This window comes from Acinonyx jubatus, chromosome D2 (assembly GCF_027475565.1).
Source record: "Acinonyx jubatus isolate Ajub_Pintada_27869175 chromosome D2, VMU_Ajub_asm_v1.0, whole genome shotgun sequence".
Taxonomy (NCBI): Eukaryota; Metazoa; Chordata; class Mammalia; order Carnivora; family Felidae; genus Acinonyx; species Acinonyx jubatus.
This window is the reverse complement of record NC_069393.1, coordinates 57,358,245-57,377,958: the sequence shown is the minus strand read 5'-3', so window position 1 is coordinate 57,377,958 and position 19,714 is coordinate 57,358,245. Positions and strand designations below refer to the sequence as shown.

Below are 19,714 nucleotides of genomic sequence, written 5' to 3'. Positions count from 1 at the left end.
AGAAAACAGTATATAGTGAGATTTAACATTTATTTTAAAATGTGTTTATGTACAGATTGAAACTAGAAGGAAACATGCCATAATTTTAATATCCACCCCAGCGTGACATTGTAAGTGATTATGAGAGAACCAGTATGATACAGGCTTTGGAGCCATACTACCAGATTCGAATCCTTACTTGACCACCTCCTTTCTGTGTGATCCTATATTACTTAGCCAGTTTGTGCTTCAGTTTTCTCCTGTGTGATGAGACTATTAATAAATCTACCTATAGTAGGATTATTTTGGTAAGTAGATGAGTTAATATATGTAAAGTGGGTAATGGCGTTATTTATTATAAATAATGCCAGCCTTTCTTCCCGTCACTGCCCCCCAATTAACTACCATTTCAAATCCGATCCCTTTTCATTGGAAAAAAAAAATTTTTTTTAATTTTTTTTTTTTAACGTTTTATTTTATTTTTGAGACAGAGAGAGACAGAGTATGAACAGGGGAGGGGCAGAGAGAGAGGGAGACACAGAATCCGAAATGGGCTCCAGGCTCTGAGCTGTCAGCACAGAGCCCGACACGGGGCTCGAACCCACGGACCGTGAGATCATGGTCCGAGCCAAAGTCGGACGCTCAACCGACTGAGCCACCCAGGCGCACCTGGAAAAAATTTTTTAATTTTAACATTTTCTCCTTCTTGTTAGGTTGAACCATGCCAACGTTGTAAAGGCCTGTGATGTACCTGAGGAGTTGAATTTTTTAATTAATGATGTTCCTCTTCTAGCAATGGAATACTGTTCTGGCGGAGATCTCCGGAAGGTAGTGTGGATGTTTTAAGATGATGAGTTAGTAAATCATGAACCTTAGCAATGTTTGAATCATATTTAATATGATAATCTAGAATAAGGTCAGTAAACTGTGTCCTGTTACCTGTACTTATGGCTGCTTTCTTACTATACCATCAGAGTTGAGCAGTTGTGACAGAGACTGTGTGGCCTGTAAAGCCTAAAGTATTTACTGTATGGCCCTATACTGGGAACATTTGTGTCTTTTTGTAGGTGGTGGTGTTTGCAGGATGGGACTGGATTGATGGTGTTAGACCAAAATATCAATGTCTAAGGTGTTTATAAAGAAGTTGTTTTCAAAAACAAACAGACAAGTTGTTTTTTCTATTGCAAATCTTTCTCATCTCATTTTAAATATGCCCTATGGCTACTTTTATATATGTGAGGTTTTGTCCAGCCTTTTTCAGTTTCAGAGACTTTCCTCCTTTATCTTTATTTATGTAAGTCTTAACATAAAGTCCTCAGTATGGTTTCGGTAGTTTTCCCCCTCTTATATTTTCTTAATTATCACTTCTTATTTGAATATTCTATTAAAGTGTAGTGATTAATGTATTGCTACTACTGACAAGCTATATTGACATTATACATTTTTAGACTTCTTTTTTTTTTTCTTCAGCTACTCAACAAACCAGAAAATTGCTGTGGGCTTAAAGAAAGCCAGATACTTTCTTTACTGAGTGATATAGGTATGTAATCAGTTTGAAAATACCATCATAATTTAATTTGGTTTATAAAAGTTTCTACATATTGAGAATTAAGGAGAATCTTTGATGTACTGCACAAAGCCTACATTTTTACAATCTATAAGAAATTAGAAAAATTTAACTGTTGCTGCTGATACTAAAACTAGGATATTTAATTTTTTGTTTTTTGCTAGGAGTCCATTTTTGACTAATAGATGTTCCAATTGCAGATAAAAAAAATAGTGTGCAATGACCTTATTCAATTTTACTCTCCCTTCCTATGTGCTTAACATAGTAATTTTATTTACCAACGGCATTGCATCTCATGGTCATAGGTTTTCAAGTCAACTCTTAGGATGAAATTTCTTTTTAATCAGAATTACTCCTGAAAAATCCCTAAAATTATCTGCACTTAGGCCCATGGAATAAGCTCAGAAGCCAAGGATATGTTTCCCTGTATATTTTGATTTTGCCTCTTTTCCTAGGTCATGGAGACCAAGTCTAGTTGAAGAGGGTGATTTAGGTGGGAAGGAAAACTAGAGGGATTTTCTCAATTGATCAATAAGGATTTTCTCAATTCCTTGTTCCATTTTTTAATGTTCATTCTCATAAAGGAACATATATATAATTCTGCAGTATTGTTTAATGTTCTTGGATTTTCTGCGGAGAGAATCTTAACTGCTATAATATCATTAATCATATAGTTATGATGGTCTGTGTAAATTTGAACATCAGATGGGTGCCTGGCTGGCTCAGTCAGAGGAACATATGACTCTTGATCTCAGAGTCATGAATTTGAGCCCTATGTTGGATGTAGAGATTACTTAAATAAAAAGAAAAAAAAAAACTTCAAAAAGTTTGATTGTCAGAGCAGATCTGTACAAAATGTGAGTTTATTTATGTATCTATCTATTTATTTATTTATTGAGAGAGAGAGAGAGAGAGAGCGCGCGCTCGTGAGTAGGGAAGAGGCAGACGGAGAGGGAGGGGGAAAGAGAATCTTAAGCAGGCTCCACACCCAACATGGAGCCCAAGGCGGGGCTCCATCTCATGACTGTGAGATCATGACCTGACTGAAATCAAGACTTGGACACTTAACCGACTGAGCCACCCAGGCTCCCTGAGATGAATTTATTTTTAATTCAGTGTTTCTGTTACCTCAAAATACATTTTAAATTTTATTTAGGGTCTGGGATCCGATATTTGCATGAAAACAAAATCATACATCGTGATCTAAAACCTGAAAACATAGTTCTTCAGGATGTTGGTGGAAAGGTAGGTGAAACCTGAAGAAATATTACATGCCATTTGAATACAGTCTCCTTGGTGTAATTAGTGTTTGAAGTTTGTGCCCTTCCACAGCATTTTATACTTTTTCTATCCCAGGCCTTACAACACTGAACTGTGGTTTTGTGTTTAGTTGTTTGTCTCCTCTGCTAACACAGGGGCTTCATTAGAGACAGAACACCTATCTTGCTCACTTCTGTTTTCTAACAGAGTATCTAGTAGAGATAATAGATAGTGAGTAAAAATAATTTGTTAATCCCTTACATAGAACATCCAGCACCCACACATACATCCTAGATTTACTTTAAGGGGGAAAAATATGTTTACTTAACTGCATTTCTTACTTAAGAAAGAATAAATTCATTCTCTTCCCCCAAAAGTCCTAAGTTCTATATTTAAGTAAAATTCAAAACCTTGATTTTTCAGATTCTTAAATGGGTCATCATGAGAAGACCCAGAAATTGTGAATTGACTTCTGGAATACTTGTATTTATCAGAATAATTTGAATAGTTTTTTTGCAGCTAGCACCCAGGTTCCATACTAATAAAGATGTAAAGCCAAGAGTCTGAACCTTGAATTGGATTGTGTGGTCTTTAGTGAATGATACGTGGTGGTCAGTTGGAGGTGATGAAATCTTACTGGCGCTTCTTCTTTTAGGAGTCTTTCGTGTATGCTTGGCAACCAACCATTTCTGCTTTCTTTGTATCTAAAGACTTCAGGATATTCTGGAAGTTAGATAGGTCTTTACTCATTCAGTGGTATGATGCTTTTTCAAGTTTGGAAGTCATCCTTACCTTTGCCTTGTGGGTTAATGGATCAAGTTTATTTTCAATATACCAAAATAAAAATTAATAGCCAGTCTATACTTAATTTTTACCATGTATCAGGCACTGTGTTAAATTCTTCTTTTTTTTATTATTTCATTGAATCCTAATAACAATTCTGGTGAAGTAAGGATTGTTAGTAATACCATTATTTGGGAAACTAAATACAATGAGAGAAGTTAAGTAACTTGATCAAGATCACATAAGTGGTGGAGCTCAGGCTTGAAATATGTTTGTCATATTCCAGAGCCCAAGCTCTTTCTCACCACCCTCTCCAGAGCCTTATAAGGACACTGTTGCCTTTCCCTTTCAAATTTCTCAGTCATTTAATACTTATTATATTGCAGATTATGCATAAAATAATTGATCTGGGATATGCCAAAGATGTTGATCAAGGAAGTCTGTGTACGTCTTTTGTGGGAACACTGCAATATCTGGTGAGACATGTATTGTTTCTTTGAATTTAAGTGTACAGGATTCATGTTCTTATTTCTGAGGGTCATGAATATAGTAGGTCAAAAATAAAGTAGCTTTTCTCTTATAGTATTGACACTTAAAGCTTTTTTTTTTTTTTTTTTTTCCTTTTTAAGGCCCCAGAGCTCTTTGAGAACAAGCCTTATACAGCTACTGTTGATTATTGGAGCTTTGGGACCATGGTGTTTGAATGTATTGCTGGATATAGGCCCTTTTTGCATCATCTGCAGCCATTTACCTGGTAAGAAATGGGAGAGGACTTTGGTGTGCTTAATGGGAATGGAAATTTTAAGTTACATGCTTTTTTTTCTTCCATCCCTCTTTATATGGTATAATTCCCTTTTAAATACATAATTGAATAAAACTACATGGCAAAAAATCTTAGAATGTTTGTGAGAATCAGGTTGTCAATGAGGTAACTTGTATTATAGGCATGAGAAGATTAAGAAGAAGGATCCAAAGTGTATATTTGCATGTGAAGAGATGACAGGAGAAGTTCGGTTTAGTAGCCATTTACCTCAACCAAATAGCCTTTGTAGGTAAGTATATTGTAGTTGAGGAAGTTCACCTCTTGGTTCTTTGGGTTATAAAGGAACAGTAGAGTTGTCTGTTTCAAGTAGTATTGTGCAGTAGAACTTTCTGTGATGATGAAAGTTTTATATCCGTGATAGCCAAATGAGGCTCTAGAGCACTTGAAAGGTTGTAGTGTGATAGAAGAACTTAATTTTAAATTTTATTTCATTTTAAGTAACATAAGTATAAGTGCAAATAGCCACTTGTGACTAGAGGCTACCATATTGGACGGCACAGGTCTAGTGGAAACAAGAACTCCTGCTTTAAGAAGACTTTTGGGATACTGAAGTAAATGGGTTCCTTGGAAAATTGAACTGGGCTCATCTAGTGAAGTTGCTAGTACTTACATATGTAGGTTTGGGGTTGTTTTTTATGGAAAAAAAATTTGTCATTTTATGAATTACTTGAAAGTAAGATACAAAATGGCACAGATGAGTCACGAGAAAGGACATGGGAAACCTCTAAAATTACTTTTTTTAGAATACTAAAGGAAAATTGGAACATAAAGATTTTCACCCTATTTTTTGTATACTTTCTAGTTTAATAGTAGAGCCCATGGAAAACTGGCTTCAGTTGATGCTGAATTGGGATCCTCAGCAAAGAGGAGGACCTGTTGATCTCACTTTGAAGCAGCCAAGATGTTTTCTATTAATGGATCACATTCTGAATTTGAAGGTTAGTTTGAATGTGGTCTACTTCCTAAGACTTGCATTGAAGTTAACAAATTTATCTGGAAATAAGCATAAATATATTTTGGTAATCTTTTCCTGATGCTTATTTGAAAAGAAAATGATATTCTTAGAGCTGATCTGCTTTTATTTCTTTAGTAAGCCTTCTCAGTTTTACTTCTTTTTTTAAAAAAATGTTTATTTAGTTATTTTAGAGAGAGAAAGAGCAAGAGAACATGAGCGGGGGAGGGACAGAGAGAGAGGGAAAGAGAGAATCCCCAGCAGGTTGCATGTTGCCAGTGCAGAGCCCAACATGGAGGTCAAACTCAGGAACTGTGAGATCATGACCTGAGCTGAAATCAAGAGTCGGACGCTTAACCGACTGAGCCACCCAGGCGCCCCTTCTCAGTTTTACTTCTTTTTTTTTTTTTTTTTAATGTTTATTTATTTTTGGCAGAGACTTAGAGACAGAGCACAAGTGGGGGAGGGGCAGAGAGCGATGGAGTCACAGAATCTGAAACAGGCTCCAGGCTTTGAGCTGTCAGCACAGCTGACGCGGGGCTTGAACTCCCAAACCGTGAGATCATGACCTGAGCCAAAGTCAGACGCTTAACTGACTGAGCCACCCAGGCACCCCTTAGTTTTACTTCTAAGTGGTCTTTGTTGATTACTCTTAAAAAACATCTTTTGGATTTTCCCCTTCCTCGTATTGGTGCCATTGGATCTCGTTCATTTAGGTATAATGTTGGGGGATTTGGTTTGGTGAGGAAATGTCCTGTCTGGCTTGCATGCCTCTATACCTCCTCCCCATCCTACAATCCATGCAGCATGAACTTCCCATCTCATCTTCTGAAAATGCTTTTTTATTCTCCTGTCTAAGAATCCAACGTATTTCTTCTTCTTGCCTGCCAAGTCAAGTCTAAACTGATCTCCCTGGCTTTTGGAGCTTTGCTCATGCAATTCCATCCAACCAAGTGCTTGCCCCAGACCTGCTCCTCTTACCCTTTACTTCACTTGTCACTGCTCCTTATGCCATGAAGCACATTACCCATTTTTGTGCTCTGATAGATGCTGTCCTCTGCCCAGAATGATCTCTGTCTCTGTATCTCCTCAGCTACACTGGCACATATTCGACTCTCCTTTTCTCTGATTGATCTCTGTCACATAGTTTGTCATATAATCATATTTACTATATTTTCTAATTGTTTCCCATCTTCTACTCATGTCTCTCCATATAGGTTATCTTCTTCTTTAATGCTGGGATGGTTCTTACTACTTTTATTAACACTTGCTCACCCTACTACCACTCTACCCCAGTGTTCTGTACAAAGCAGGGCATGTACCAGTTCTCAGTAAATATTCATTGATAGGAATGAGAGGCTCTATTATGCTGTATACCCCGAAATGATTCTCATATGCAGTCTTTCCATAGCTATTTGACTGAGTAGTACTAGACAGAGTTTCTAAAATTGGAAACATGAAGGGGCAGAATCTGTGGTGAGGGCTTGGCTGTGAGCGATCAAGGCCATCCTGCAGGTGGAAGGAGGCCAGTTGGGCATGGGGCTAAATTTTATTTTTTGAAAAATTGAAATGAGAAATTATAATGTGTAAGGTTTTACTGTAATCTTGGCATACTTTATTAAATAGGAACTTGGGGCTCTGTTGATGTCATTCTTGGCTAACACTGAAAAGTTACCTGCCTTCTTGATTTCGCTTTCTTTTGTTGTGCCAAGGAGTGAATCATTCCTCAGTGTGTTAGCCCAGCAGGATTTGATAACACCTTTTAGTTCTTTGTTGCCCCTGAAAATTTTTATCTTTTATCCCAGATTTTTTTCAGATTTGTCATGGTAATCATAGCATCATTTCCACTCTGTGGAGTCTGTGAGCGAGCATCTGCTTGTTATAGAGCATAGGGAAAGAGTCCTCTTTGTATGTCTTCTGGTCTGTAGACTTCAGTTTGTAGAACCACTATTTACCTATCTGTGAATCTGGGCAAATATTTATTTATTGTATTTTATTTATAGCCCAGGTACAGTAATATCTTATTCAAAGGCTCACTATTGTGAGGTTGTACAGGATAAGGTATGTGTAGGATACTATTAATTAATTCAGAGATACTTCCTAGACATGATAATAGGACTGAATTTTGAAAGATAAGTAAGGGTTAATTGGGGTGCCTGGATGGCTCAGTCAGTTGAACACCTGGCTCTTGATTTCAGCTTAGGTCATGATCCTGGGGTCGTGGGATCAAGCCCCACATTGGGCTCCATGCTGGACATGGAGCCTGCTTGAGATTCTCTCTCTCACCCTCTGCCCCTTACCCACCTTGTGCATTCTCTCTCAAAAGAAAAAAAAAAACGATAAGTAAGAGGAGAATTAACAGGGGGAAAGATAGGCAGGGGAATACCATGAACACAGAAGCATGTACTGCAAAAATAGTTTGCTACTGGAGAACATTTTCTAAGGTGTTACATTGTTCAAAGAAGGAATGATGTGTGTTTGGTTTTCACTTAAAAAAAAGAAAAGAAATCAAAACAGTTACTGGAATACTTCTTTCTTTTAAAAAATTCAGAGAGTCTGATTTCATGGTTTTCTAACTATATATTATGAAAAATTCTAAATATATAGGAAAGTTGAAAAAAATATACTGAACTTGCCACTGAAGGTAATGGTAAAACAGAAGTATTTAATTATTCCTTCTTTGCCTCCTCTTTTATGCCCCTAAGTGTAACTATACCCTAAATAAATGTCTCTCTCTCCTAATTTTTTTCTTTTTCCATATTACTTTTTCTTCCTTTTCTTTAGTAATTTCTTTAGTTGTATAACTTTAACTATAAACTGAATATGGATCACTTCCAAATTTATTTCCTCAGTTGTGACTTTTCTGTAGTGTTTAATCACTGCTCTATAACTATCCTCGGTGGTCCCACGGGCACTCAAGACTTAATTTATTAAAAACTGAACACATTTGCTCCATTAAATCTCCTATAGCTTTTCCTATGCCTCTTGTACTATCACCTTTTTAGTTACCTAGGTGGGGTGGCTTGTCTGACTGTTCCTTCTCTTCCAATTACATATCCAATTATTTTGTCAGATTTATCCTTTGGATGTTTTAACAATTCTGAGCTTGTCAGATTCTCAAGTTAGAAAGCCTTCCATAGTTCCTCTTTGCTTATTGAATAAAGTCCAAACCCTTACATTGATGTTCAGAATCTGCCTTGGTCTCCTTGTAGCCTTATCTCCTATTATAAGGGGCATCATTTTAGGTACGTTTGAACTGGGTTGTTTATATTCTTTGGTTATGGTCATCTCTTTCTACTCCTCTGCCTACCTTGTTTTCTACCTAGAAGAACCTTTCTTCTTTCAATCTTTTCTTGTTCTAATTTTCTATCCTTTCCAAAGTATAGCTCATAATTGCCTCCTTTAGAAAGCATCCCTTTCCTCACACCAAGCAAACTCCTTTGGAATCTGCACAATACTTTACATTATTTTGGTACATATAGCATTTGACTTGTATTTTAGTTCTCTTAGTGTTTCTTAATATCTTCTATTTGGCCATTATCCTGTGGAGTCAATATAAGGCACTGGAGAAACATAGGTATTAACTTTGTATGGCTTATCTAAGGATAGTAGAAGGAAGAGAACTTAAAATCATGTTGTCTTCAAAAGACTTCTCAGGGCTCTGGTTTCTCTCTTTGCCTAAATGGAAATTAGAAGATCTAATCAACAGGATGTCATGTGAAAACACTTAACTCTGTGGTCGGCATCTATTAGGGACTTCATAAATGGGAGTATTTCCTTCCAGATCTATAATAGGTTTCTGAGAATAAATAAATATTGCCTTTCTAAATTAGGGCTTTTATTTCTAGATTCTGTACATGCCTATAGTTTCTAAGCTTTATTCTTTGGAACTAACATCTGTTACAGAAAAGTAAACTCTACTCTTCATTTTTCAGAATGTTATTTTGTGATTATGGAAGGAGACCTCACTTTGGAAAATGATTAAGCCTTGTTTAGTGCAAAGATAATACCTTTTGCTCATATTCCCTTTAGTATCTAGCACTGAATCTTTTATGTAGTAAATGATGAATAATCATTGTTTTTCTTATTTATACAGATAGTACACATTCTAAATATGACTTCTGCAAAGATAATTTCTTTTCTGTTACCACCTGATGAAAGTCTTCACTCACTGCAGTCTCGTATTGAGCGCGAAACTGGAATAAGTACTGGTTCTCAAGAGCTTCTTTCGGAGACGGGAATTTCTCTGGATCCTCGGAAACCAGCCTCTCAATGTGTTCTAGATGGAGTTGTAAGAGAATTCTAATATACCTAGAAGTATAAGAAGTCTGTTAGCATAGAGGGATTGAATGCCCTGCATTTTTCTGATACATACTTGGAATCCCCCTGGGGGAGGTGATGGTACACACCTTATAATTCTTACTTTAGTTTTATTCTGCTCCTTACTCTTATTGCTTTGCAAGGTGAACAAGATATGTTTTGAACTTTGTATGACTTTCTCTTTGGTGCCAGTTCTCTCCCCCCCTCTTTTTTCCCTCTTTTGTACTTGAAGCCTAGAACCTTGAAATTAGACCAGCAGTCTCATAGATCCTGCCAGAGGATAGATGGATGGTAAAATATTGTGCTCGTGACTCTTTTATTGTTTTTTGTCGTTTTACTTTATTGAGGCAAATTCTGTATTTCATGTAATTTACCCATTTCATGTGTACATTTTTTTTTTAGTAAATGTACATAATTGTGCAGCCATTACTATAAATCAGCTTCAAAACATTTACATCCCAATGATATTCTTCATGTCCACTAACACTTAATCTCCATTCTGTTCACATCAGGCAACTGCTAATTTACTTTCTATCTCTGTAATTTGCCTTTTCTGAACATTTCATATAAACAAAATCATACAGTCTGTAGTCTCTTGTGTCTGACTTCTTTCACTTAGCATCATGTTTTGGATGTTCATCCATGTCCTAGCATGTATCAGAACTTCATTCCTTTTGATTACTGACTAGTATTCATTGTGTGGATATATGTTGTTAGACTTTACTTTTGTACTTTTGGGTCTGGTGATTCTTTTTCATCTTAGCCCATACTACAGTCATTTTTCTTAAATAGTAGTCTAGATCTTAAATTTGTAAGAGGTATGCTAGTAAACATTGACCTTAATCATTTGCATTTCACATTAGGAAATGTGATGTTTAAGTACTTAGAGAACCTAGGATTTTCAAGGATTTTTTTTTCATTGTGTCTTTTTCAGAGAGGCTGTGATAGCTATATGGTATATTTGTTTGATAAAAGTAAGACTGTATATGAAGGACCATTTGCTTCCAGAAGTTTATCTGACTGTGTAAATTACATTGGTAAGTATGTATAGCCCATTTACTGAGTGAGGTTTAAGCATGAAATATTATTTTGACTCAATATGGTTAGTAGAAATGGTCTTTTGGTGTTTCTGTTCTGTACTTCATACTTCAGGTTTTTAAGTGTGGTTAAAAATGAATTTATATAGTTTGGAAGGTGAAATGGTAGATGTCAAATCACTCTAAAACCCTCATTTGAAAGAAGACTTACTTTCTGTGGGTTAGGGCTGTCACAGAAGAATGAATCTCCACTATTAATTAAGCCTACTTTCTAGTTGCTTCTTCATTATTTAAACATATTCAAATATTTCATTTTATTGTATGAATACTGCTTAATGTTCAAATGTTTTCATTTATCCTGTAAGAATTACTCTTTTCTTTGGAAGAAGTGATCAATTTCTGTATACCCAAAACTAAAATCAAGCACAGTATTGTAAAATCAAGAACACAACTGGCATGGGGTTAAAATTCTGTAATCTTTCATCTGTGTTACCTTTTTGTAGCTTTTTGTAAAAACTATTTACTATTTATAGATAGTAAATCTAAATTTACATTACAGATAGTGAATCTGTAAATTTAGATTTACAGATAGTACAGAGTTCTTACGTTATTCACCTTCCCAACACATATAGTTTCCTCATTTGTTAACATCTTATATTGTATGGTACATTTGTTATAAGTAAAGAACCAACCAATTATTAATTAAGGCCATACTTTATTCCTATTTCCTTAGTTTTGATGTGGTGTCCTTTTTCTGTTCCATGATCTGATCCAGGGTACCATATTACATTTAGTTGGCTCCTCTGGGCTGTGACAGTTTCTCAGACTTTTCCTTGTTTTATTTATTTATTTACTTAGTTAGTTAGTTATTAGCACTTCCTTTCTGGCAGCAAGAGATGTTCCAGGTCCATCTTGTATATTTCTTGCCCCAGTCCTAGGATCAGCCATTTCTCTAAGGACCCCTGGTTCCTTTAATCGGAGAAGAGTATTAGAAACCAAGATTTGGACACTAGGTGTGCTTCTTGCTACTGGAGTGTCAATTTTTAGACTTTATTTTTTTAATATAGTTTTTAAAGTTTATTTATTCAGAGAGAGAGAGAACCCAAGCAGCGGAGGGGGAGAGAGAGAATCCCAAGCAGATAGCACAAAGCCCAACACAGGGCTTGAACTCACAAACTGAGATCATAAACTGAGCCGAAACCAAGAGTCAGATGCTTAACTGACTGAGCCACCCAGGCACCCCTAGACTTTATTTTTTAAAGTATGTATATGATTTTTTTGTGTGTGAAAAGGCTCCCCTCCCCTAGACTTTTTCTTTAAAGTGTTTGGGATATATATATATTTTTTTTTGGTTTGGGGTTTTTGTCTGTTGTAGGAATCTCAGGAGTAATTATGGGCATATGGAATAGAAGAAAGGTTAATTCAGACTATCAATTATTAGGGGAGACAGATTTTTCCAGGTACATAGCTTTATTATTATTTTTTAAGTCTGCTTCAGATAATACGGTTTTTCAATATAAACCATAGTGTAGTATCCTTTCTCTGAATGTTTTCATTGGAAAAGAATAACAGAATGTAATTGCCACTTTAAAGTATAGGATGAATCTCTTTCCATCTTGGAGAATTTCATAATGTTAAAATGGAATTTCATTGAACTTAGCACATATCTGCCATGGTGTTAGAAACTAGCATTTCCTTTACCAAGGGCAAGAGATAACCCTCAATAAATAATTTTGTAAATCTGGCAGTGAAGAGAACATATCTTATTAAACTGCTGTTTACTGTATCTGTTTTCCTGAAGCTGGGTTGGTAGTCCAGGAGATGAAATTTATTATTTAGAGGCAGCAAAGACCATAGCAGATTATAGAGGACTTGGGACTTGATTTAGAACTTGAAAGAAATAAAGAATTTGGATTAATGAAGAAAAAAAGTATTTCTGACTGGAGAGAAGCAAGAAAAAAGACAGATAAAAGAATAATTGCAAATTTTATGATTATGTCTTACTCATTTTTATTTCCCCTCATAGCTGGAATAGGGCTGTGTATTGCAAATGCTTATAAATGTATATTGAACTGCATGAAACACTAACAATTGGTTCTTTCTAGCATCCATTTCTAGAATCTTTAGGAATGATATTTGCATGGACAGGAAATCACAAAGAATGATAAGCATCTTCTTTTTCCCATCTTCTTACGTATAGTACGGGACAGCAAAATACAACTTCCAATTATACAGCTACGTAAAGTATGGGCTGAAGCAGTGCATTATGTGTCTGGGCTAAAAGAAGACTACAGCAGGCTCTTTCAGGGACAAAGAGCAGCAATGTAAGAGGATTCTGTTGTTTATCAGTACAGTGTCATGTGCATTAATGCTCAAGAATTAATCTTGCTTTTTTCACTAATCAGTATTCACACAATACTAAAATATTGGGCTAATCTGGAGTGTAATATTCTCAACAAACTTAAAGAATTCTTTCTAATGGTATGAAATCATCCATTCGCAATGGCTTGAGAGTAGTTCCTGAACAGTCCTAGTATAAGAAGATTGTTTTATCTTAGAATATCACAGGTAGGGAGTCTTTAGAGAGCTGATTCTAGAAATTAACTATTTTTCATAGATTGATAATAGAAAGTTAGACTTTGGGTTTATGGCAATTTAATCTATTAAGTTGTCCAGTGTTTCTGAAATACCAATTTTTTTTTTTTTTTTTTTTTTTTTTTGGGCTACGGTTTAGGTTAAGTCTTCTTAGATATAATGCAAACCTGACAAAAATGAAGAACACTTTGATCTCAGCATCTCAGCAACTGAAAGCCAAATTGGAGTTTTTCCACAAAAGCATTCAACTTGACTTGGAAAGATACAGTGAGCAGATGACTTACGGGATATGTGAGTGTTTGGGTAACGTGTTTGAAAGAAGTGTCAGGTCTCTTGAAGCCATCTCCCATTTTGCCTTCTTGCCTCATAGCCCATTGTTTGACTTCTATTCATGTTAGAAGAAGAGACAGGACGTCTAAAGTCATCATAAACTGTGTTTGTACTGAATAGTAGCTCTTGCTTTTAACCTTTAGTTTAGCAACTCTACTCCGCCCCCCACCTCCCCAGTTGGACTGTAATTGTACTAAAATCGTTTAGCTCCAGAAAAATTCAAAGGCAATTTAAGAACTTTTGATTTTCAAGCCTCAGTTTTAAAATAGATCCAAAGTCTGTATCGGGATGACTTCTTAGACAGGGAAATCTTAAACTACTTACCTTTCTATAAATAATAACACAAATAATTCCAGGGTTGTTTTCCTTTCAAACCACCTACTGTGAAGTCCCATTTTTAAAAAATACACAGCCTCCAGTTTTTCAATATTTAACTCCAGGCTCTCTCTCTTCAGTTATATTAAGGAAATGTAAAAAAGCAGATTTAAAATTCAAATAATAAGCTGAAGGGGTCACCACCATTATTTGTTTTCTATCATAAATCCTCTTTGTAAACTTGTCTTAAGCAAGGTATGTGTGTCTTAGAATAAATGATCAGCAGTGTCCAATTGGGTAAATAAGTTTATCTACTAGAGTTGGTTCTATGATTAGTATTTTATTTCTATTTGTGTATAATAGGCATTCTGGTGAATGGCAAAACACTATAATTATGTCATCAAATTATTTTTTTGTTTGTTTTTTGAGAGAGCAAGGGCGAGTGAAAGAGAGGCTAAGGGAGAGGGAGAGAGAATCCCAAGAAGGCCCCATACCCAGTACAGAACCCAATGTGGGCTCGACCTCACATCCATGAGATCATGACCTGAGCCGAAATCAAGAGTCGGATGCTTAACTGACTGAGCCACCCAGGCACCCCACATCAAATTATCTTTGACTTGTCAGTGGCATACCTTGTACAGCTGTTAAAAAAGAATGGCATAGACATGTGTACTGATATTAAAAGATCACTTGGGTCTTTAACGGCAGTGATGTTTTAAGTTGGGGAAAAAAAAGAAAGAAAAGTATATATAGATGGTCTCTCTTATAAGGGTAAAGTGTAGGTGTCTGTGTAACAAGTGATTAATAGTAAGATCCCTTACGGTGGCGGGGAGGAGGAGAGAGTGTTTTCTTTTTGTCTTCTGTTTTATAGTATTTGTTTTTTTAAAATCATGTTCATGTATTATTTTTTTCATTTTTTAAAGAGAAAACCATTTGAATTAGAAATTCTAAAAACCACAGAAATTTTTGCCATGTCACAGTTCCAAAGGCTGAAAATCCAAAATCAAGATGTTGGCAGGGCCATGATCCCTCTGCAAGTTGTAGGGAAAAATCCTTGCTTGCTTCTTTCTAGCTTCTCACGCCAATAGTCCTTGGTGTCCCTTGGCTTGTAGCTGTAGCACTTTAATCTCTCCCTCTGTCGTCAAAATAGAGCTCTCCCTTCATATGTCTGGGCCTCTGTGTCTCTTCTCTTCTTATAAGGATACTAGTCATACTGGATTAATCCACCCTACTCCAGGATGAACTCATCTTAATTTAGTTAATTGCATCTGCAGTGACCCTATTTCCAAATGAGGTCACATTCCGAGGTACTGAATTAGGACTTCAGCATATCTTTTTGAGGGACAGTTCAACCTATAACTATATATTTTTGATGTTGATATGACAAGGAGGTGGGTAGGTCAGTAATTAAAGCTGTGGCTATTTCTGAGATAACCGATTAAGACTTTTTTTTTTAGCCTCAGAAAAAATGTTAAAAGCATGGAAGGAAATGGAAGAAAAGGCTATCCACTATGCTGAGGTAAAATCACTAGCTCATTCTGTAATTCTTAGAAATTGTCTTCGGTTTCGATATGTAGGGTATTTTTCATGTTATTCCTGCATATCAGACAAAAATCTAGTAGATGCTCTGTGTGTATAGAGGGAAGTACCATAGTTGATAAAACAGGGGCTTTGGGCAAATGAGATTAAACTGAAAGCTCACTAAACTTCAGTTTCCAATTAATGTGCTTACCTTTTTAGTAGGGTTTTAGTAGGGTTATGCAGATTACATGGGAGTAAATAATAAGTGGTAGTTATCACTTATTTTTATGATTAGTTAGATAGGGTAGCTGTACATCCTGGTTTATACCTTCTAGTTTATACCTGCCTTGCCATAATTAGCAGTAGTACTCCCTTTCACTCTCAAAATTATGCTTGTCTGAACAATAAATTATATATATGGTCATGCTAGTTATAGGTCATTCTCTAGGTGGCATATTCCTTCCTTACTGGTTACATCTGTCCATGGTCCCACTAAATTGTTACTCTCCTGGATGCCAGTACTTACCCCAAGAACATGGGTAAGGCAGTAGATATCCTTGGGTAGGAAATCCAGTGTCTTTATATTTCTGCATTCTTTTTCAAGGCAGTCAGGAACAAGAGGCAATGAAAAATCATAGAACTGAGATGCAGTGGTTTTGATGGCCATTTTTCCTCTGTCTTGTTAGTGACACATCTATCTTTTTGCTTCTCGGGGGAGAAAGCAAATACTAGCAGTTTACTGTTGTCGGGAGAGAAAAGAGAGACATAGGTATTAAGTCTGTCCTTGCATGAAAGATTAAGCACCAGAATCTGAAAGATAAAAACACTTGAACAAAATCGGTGTTTTGTATAAAATCATTTAATTCTACTGTTGGCAGCAAGTCATTCTCTGAGTTCTTTTCCAGTTTGTGGGTGGTGAGCCTGTCGTTTCTTTTGTGTTTCGTCATATTTTAGGTGGGTGTCATTGGTTACCTGGAGGATCAGATCATGTCCCTGCATACTGAAATCATGGAGCTACAGAAGAGCCCTTATGGAAGACGTCAGGGAGACTTGATGGAATCTCTGTAAGAAAGTCTTGTGTTATTGGTATGAGTGTCTATAATTTTTTTGTAGCAGACGATTCTTTCTGTGTAGATCTGGCAGATTAAGCCTGTATTTGTTCTTTTCTATGGTTTTTCTTTCTCCAAATATATTGCCATCTATTTTAAAAGGAAGTTTTTTCTTAGTCACAGGAAATTTTGGAAATAATTTCAGGGTTGACCTTTGCTTTTTTAATCAAAACATCTTTTCATGTGAGTGTTAAGAATTTTTCAAGTATTCTAAGTTACAAACTCTTTCCCTACTTAACATACTTCTGGGCCAAGTTATTGTCCATTAAATGTCCTAAATGATGTTAACTTCCTAAGTGTCTGGATAGAAATTTCAAATTTTTTTCCTAATCACAGGCCATCATTTTTTCCCATTTAATTGTTTTTGGTGCAAGGATGTTGTATATGTGATGGTAGATCAAAGCAGATGTGAAATAAATACAATTTCCATTTTTATTTATTTATTTTTTGAGAGCACATGCACGAGTGGGGTAGGGACAGAGGGAGAGAGAGAATCCCAAGCAGGCTGTACGCCCAGCACAGAGCCTGAGGCGGGACTCCATCTCACGACTGAGATTGTGACCTGAGCTGAAATCAAGAGTTGGACACTTAACTGACTAAGCCATCAGGAGCCTCTAACTTTGCATTTTTAGATCTTGCTTATGACTCAGTGAAATACTTTCTGTAAAATGTTCACTGGCAATATATACTTACTTTACAAAATTTTTTTTTAATGTTTATTTATTTTTGAGAGAGCGAGAGAGAGGGCAAAGTGCGAGAGGGGGAGGTGCAGAGAGAGAGGGAGACACAGAATCCAAAGCAGGCTTCAGGCTCCAAGCTGTCAGCACAGAGCCCAACGCGGGACTTGAACTCATGGACTGTGAGATCATGACCTGAGCTGAAGTCAGACGCTTAACCAACTGAGCCACCCAGGTGCCCCAATATATACTTGCTTTAAAATGGGATCATACTCTATTCAAATAATATTTTTCATTTCAAGTTATGGACTATTAATCATTGAATTTTTTTCACATACGGAGGTATGGCTTCTGTTTCCCTTTTTTTTTTTTTTTTATGTAATTTATTGTCAGATTGGTTTCCATACAACACCCAGTGCTCATCCCAACAGGTGCCCTCCTCAATGCCCCTCACCCACTTTCCCCTCTCCCCCACCCCCCATCAACCCTCGGTTTGTTGTCAGTATTTAAGAGTCTCTTAGGGGTGTCTGGGTGGTTCAGTTGGTTAAGCGACTGACTTCGGCTCAGGTCATGATCTCTCAGTTTGTGAGTTCAAGCCCCGCATCGGGCTCTGTGCTGACAGCTCAGAGCTTGGAGCCTACTTCAGATTCTGTCTCCCCCTCTCTCTACCCCTCCCCCACTCACACTCTGTGTGTCTCTCTGTCACTCAATAATAAACGTTAAAAAAAAAAAAAAAAAAAGAGTCTCTTATGGTTTGCCTCCCTCCCTCTCCGTAACTTTTTTTCCCCCTTCCCCTCCCACCTGGTCTTCTGTTAAGTTTCTCAGGATCCACATAGGAGTGAAAACATATGGTATCTGTCTTTCTTTGCCTGACTTATTTCACTTAGCATAATACCCACCAGTTCCATCCACGTTGCTACAAATGACCAGATTTCATTCTTTCTCATTGCCAAGTAGTATTCCATTGTATATATAAACCATATCTGCTTTATTCATTTGTCAGTTGATGGACATTTAGGCTCTTTCCATAATTTGGCTATTGTTGAAAGTGCTGCGATAAACATTGGGGTACAAGTGCCCCTATGCATCAGTACTCCTATATCCCTTGGGTAAATTCCTAGCAGTGGTATTGCTGGCTCATAGGGTAGATCTATTTTTAATTTTTTGAGGAACCTCCACACTGTTTTCCAGAGCGGCTGCACCAGTTTGCATTCCCACCAACAGCGCAAGAAGGTTCCCGTTTCTCCACATCCTTGCCAGCATCTATAGTCTCCTGATTTATTTATTTTAGCCACTCTGACCGGTGTGAGGTGGTATCTCATTGTGGTTTTGATTTGTATTTCCCTGATGAGGAGTGACGTTGAGCATCTTTTCATGTGTCTGTTGGCCATCTGGATGTCTTCTTTAGAAAACTGTCTATTCATGTCTTCTGCCCATTTCTTCACTGGATTATTTGTTTTTCAGGTATGGAGTTTGGTGAGTTCTTTATAGATTTTGGATACTAGCCCTTTGTCTGGTATGCCATTTGCAAATATCTTTTCCCATTCCGTCAGTTGCCTTTTAGTTTTGTTGATTGATTCCTTTGCAGTGCAGAAGATTTTTATCTTCATGAGGTCCCTATAGTTCATTTTTGCTTTTAATTCCCTTGCCGCTGGAGATGTGTCGAGTAAGAAATTGCTGCAGCTGAGGTCAGAGAGGTTTTTTCCTGCTTTCTCCTGCTTTTTGATGGTTTCCTGTCTCACATTCAGGTCCTTCATCCATTTTGAGTTTATCTTTGTGAATGGTGTAAGAAAGTGGTCTAGTTTCATTCTTCTACATGTTGCTGTCCAATTCTCCCAGCACCATTTGTTAAAGAGACTGTCTTTTTTCCATTGTCTTTCCTGCTTTGTCAAAGATTAGTTGGCCATACATTTGTGAGTCCAGTTCTGGAGGCTGTATTCTATTCCATTGGTCTATGTGTCTGTTTTTGTGCCAATACCATGCTGTCTTGATGATTACAGCTTTGTAGTAGAGGCTAAAGTCTGGGATTGTGATGCCTCCTGCTTTGGTTTTCTTCTTCAATATTACTTTGGCTATTCGGGGTCTTTTGTGGTTCCATACAAATTTTAGGATTACTTGTTCTAGCTTTGAGAAGAATGCTGGTGCAATTTTGACTGGGATTGCATTGAATGTGTAGATTGCTTTGGGTAGTATTGACATTTTAACAATATTTATTCTTCTAATCCATGAGCACGGAATGTTTTTCCATTTTTTTGTATCTTCTTCAGTTTCCTTCAAAAGCTTTCTATGCTTTTCAGCATACAGATCTTTTACATCTTCAGTTAGGTTTATTCCTAGGTATTTTATGATTCTTGGTGCAATTGTGAATGGGATCAGTTTCTTTATTTGTCTTTCTGTTGTTTCATTATTAGTGTATAAGAATTCAACTGATTTCTGTACATTAATT

At 36.6% G+C, this 19,714-nt stretch overlaps 1 protein-coding gene across 5 annotated transcripts in view; it reads left to right on the top strand.

Annotated features, from left to right (window-relative positions):
• Positions 1–19,714, top strand: part of CHUK (component of inhibitor of nuclear factor kappa B kinase complex) — a 42,512-nt gene that overhangs the window by 8,776 nt on the left and 14,022 nt on the right. For all 5 annotated transcript variants that reach the window (XR_003421250.2, XR_003421249.2, XM_027062842.2 and 2 more), the window contains 13 exons: positions 693–807; positions 1,450–1,519; positions 2,703–2,791; positions 3,976–4,065; positions 4,219–4,343; positions 4,534–4,641; positions 5,215–5,350; positions 9,461–9,655; positions 10,619–10,721; positions 12,922–13,045; positions 13,456–13,607; positions 15,419–15,480; positions 16,437–16,546. Coding sequence is in view for 3 of the 5 variants with exons in the window: in XM_027062842.2 (XP_026918643.1) it covers positions 693–807; positions 1,450–1,519; positions 2,703–2,791; positions 3,976–4,065; positions 4,219–4,343; positions 4,534–4,641; positions 5,215–5,350; positions 9,461–9,655; positions 10,619–10,721; positions 12,922–13,045; positions 13,456–13,607; positions 15,419–15,480; positions 16,437–16,546 (1,479 nt within the window). In the remaining 2 variants the exon portion in view is untranslated. The remainder of the gene's footprint in view (positions 1–692; positions 808–1,449; positions 1,520–2,702; positions 2,792–3,975; positions 4,066–4,218; positions 4,344–4,533; positions 4,642–5,214; positions 5,351–9,460; positions 9,656–10,618; positions 10,722–12,921; positions 13,046–13,455; positions 13,608–15,418; positions 15,481–16,436; positions 16,547–19,714) is intronic.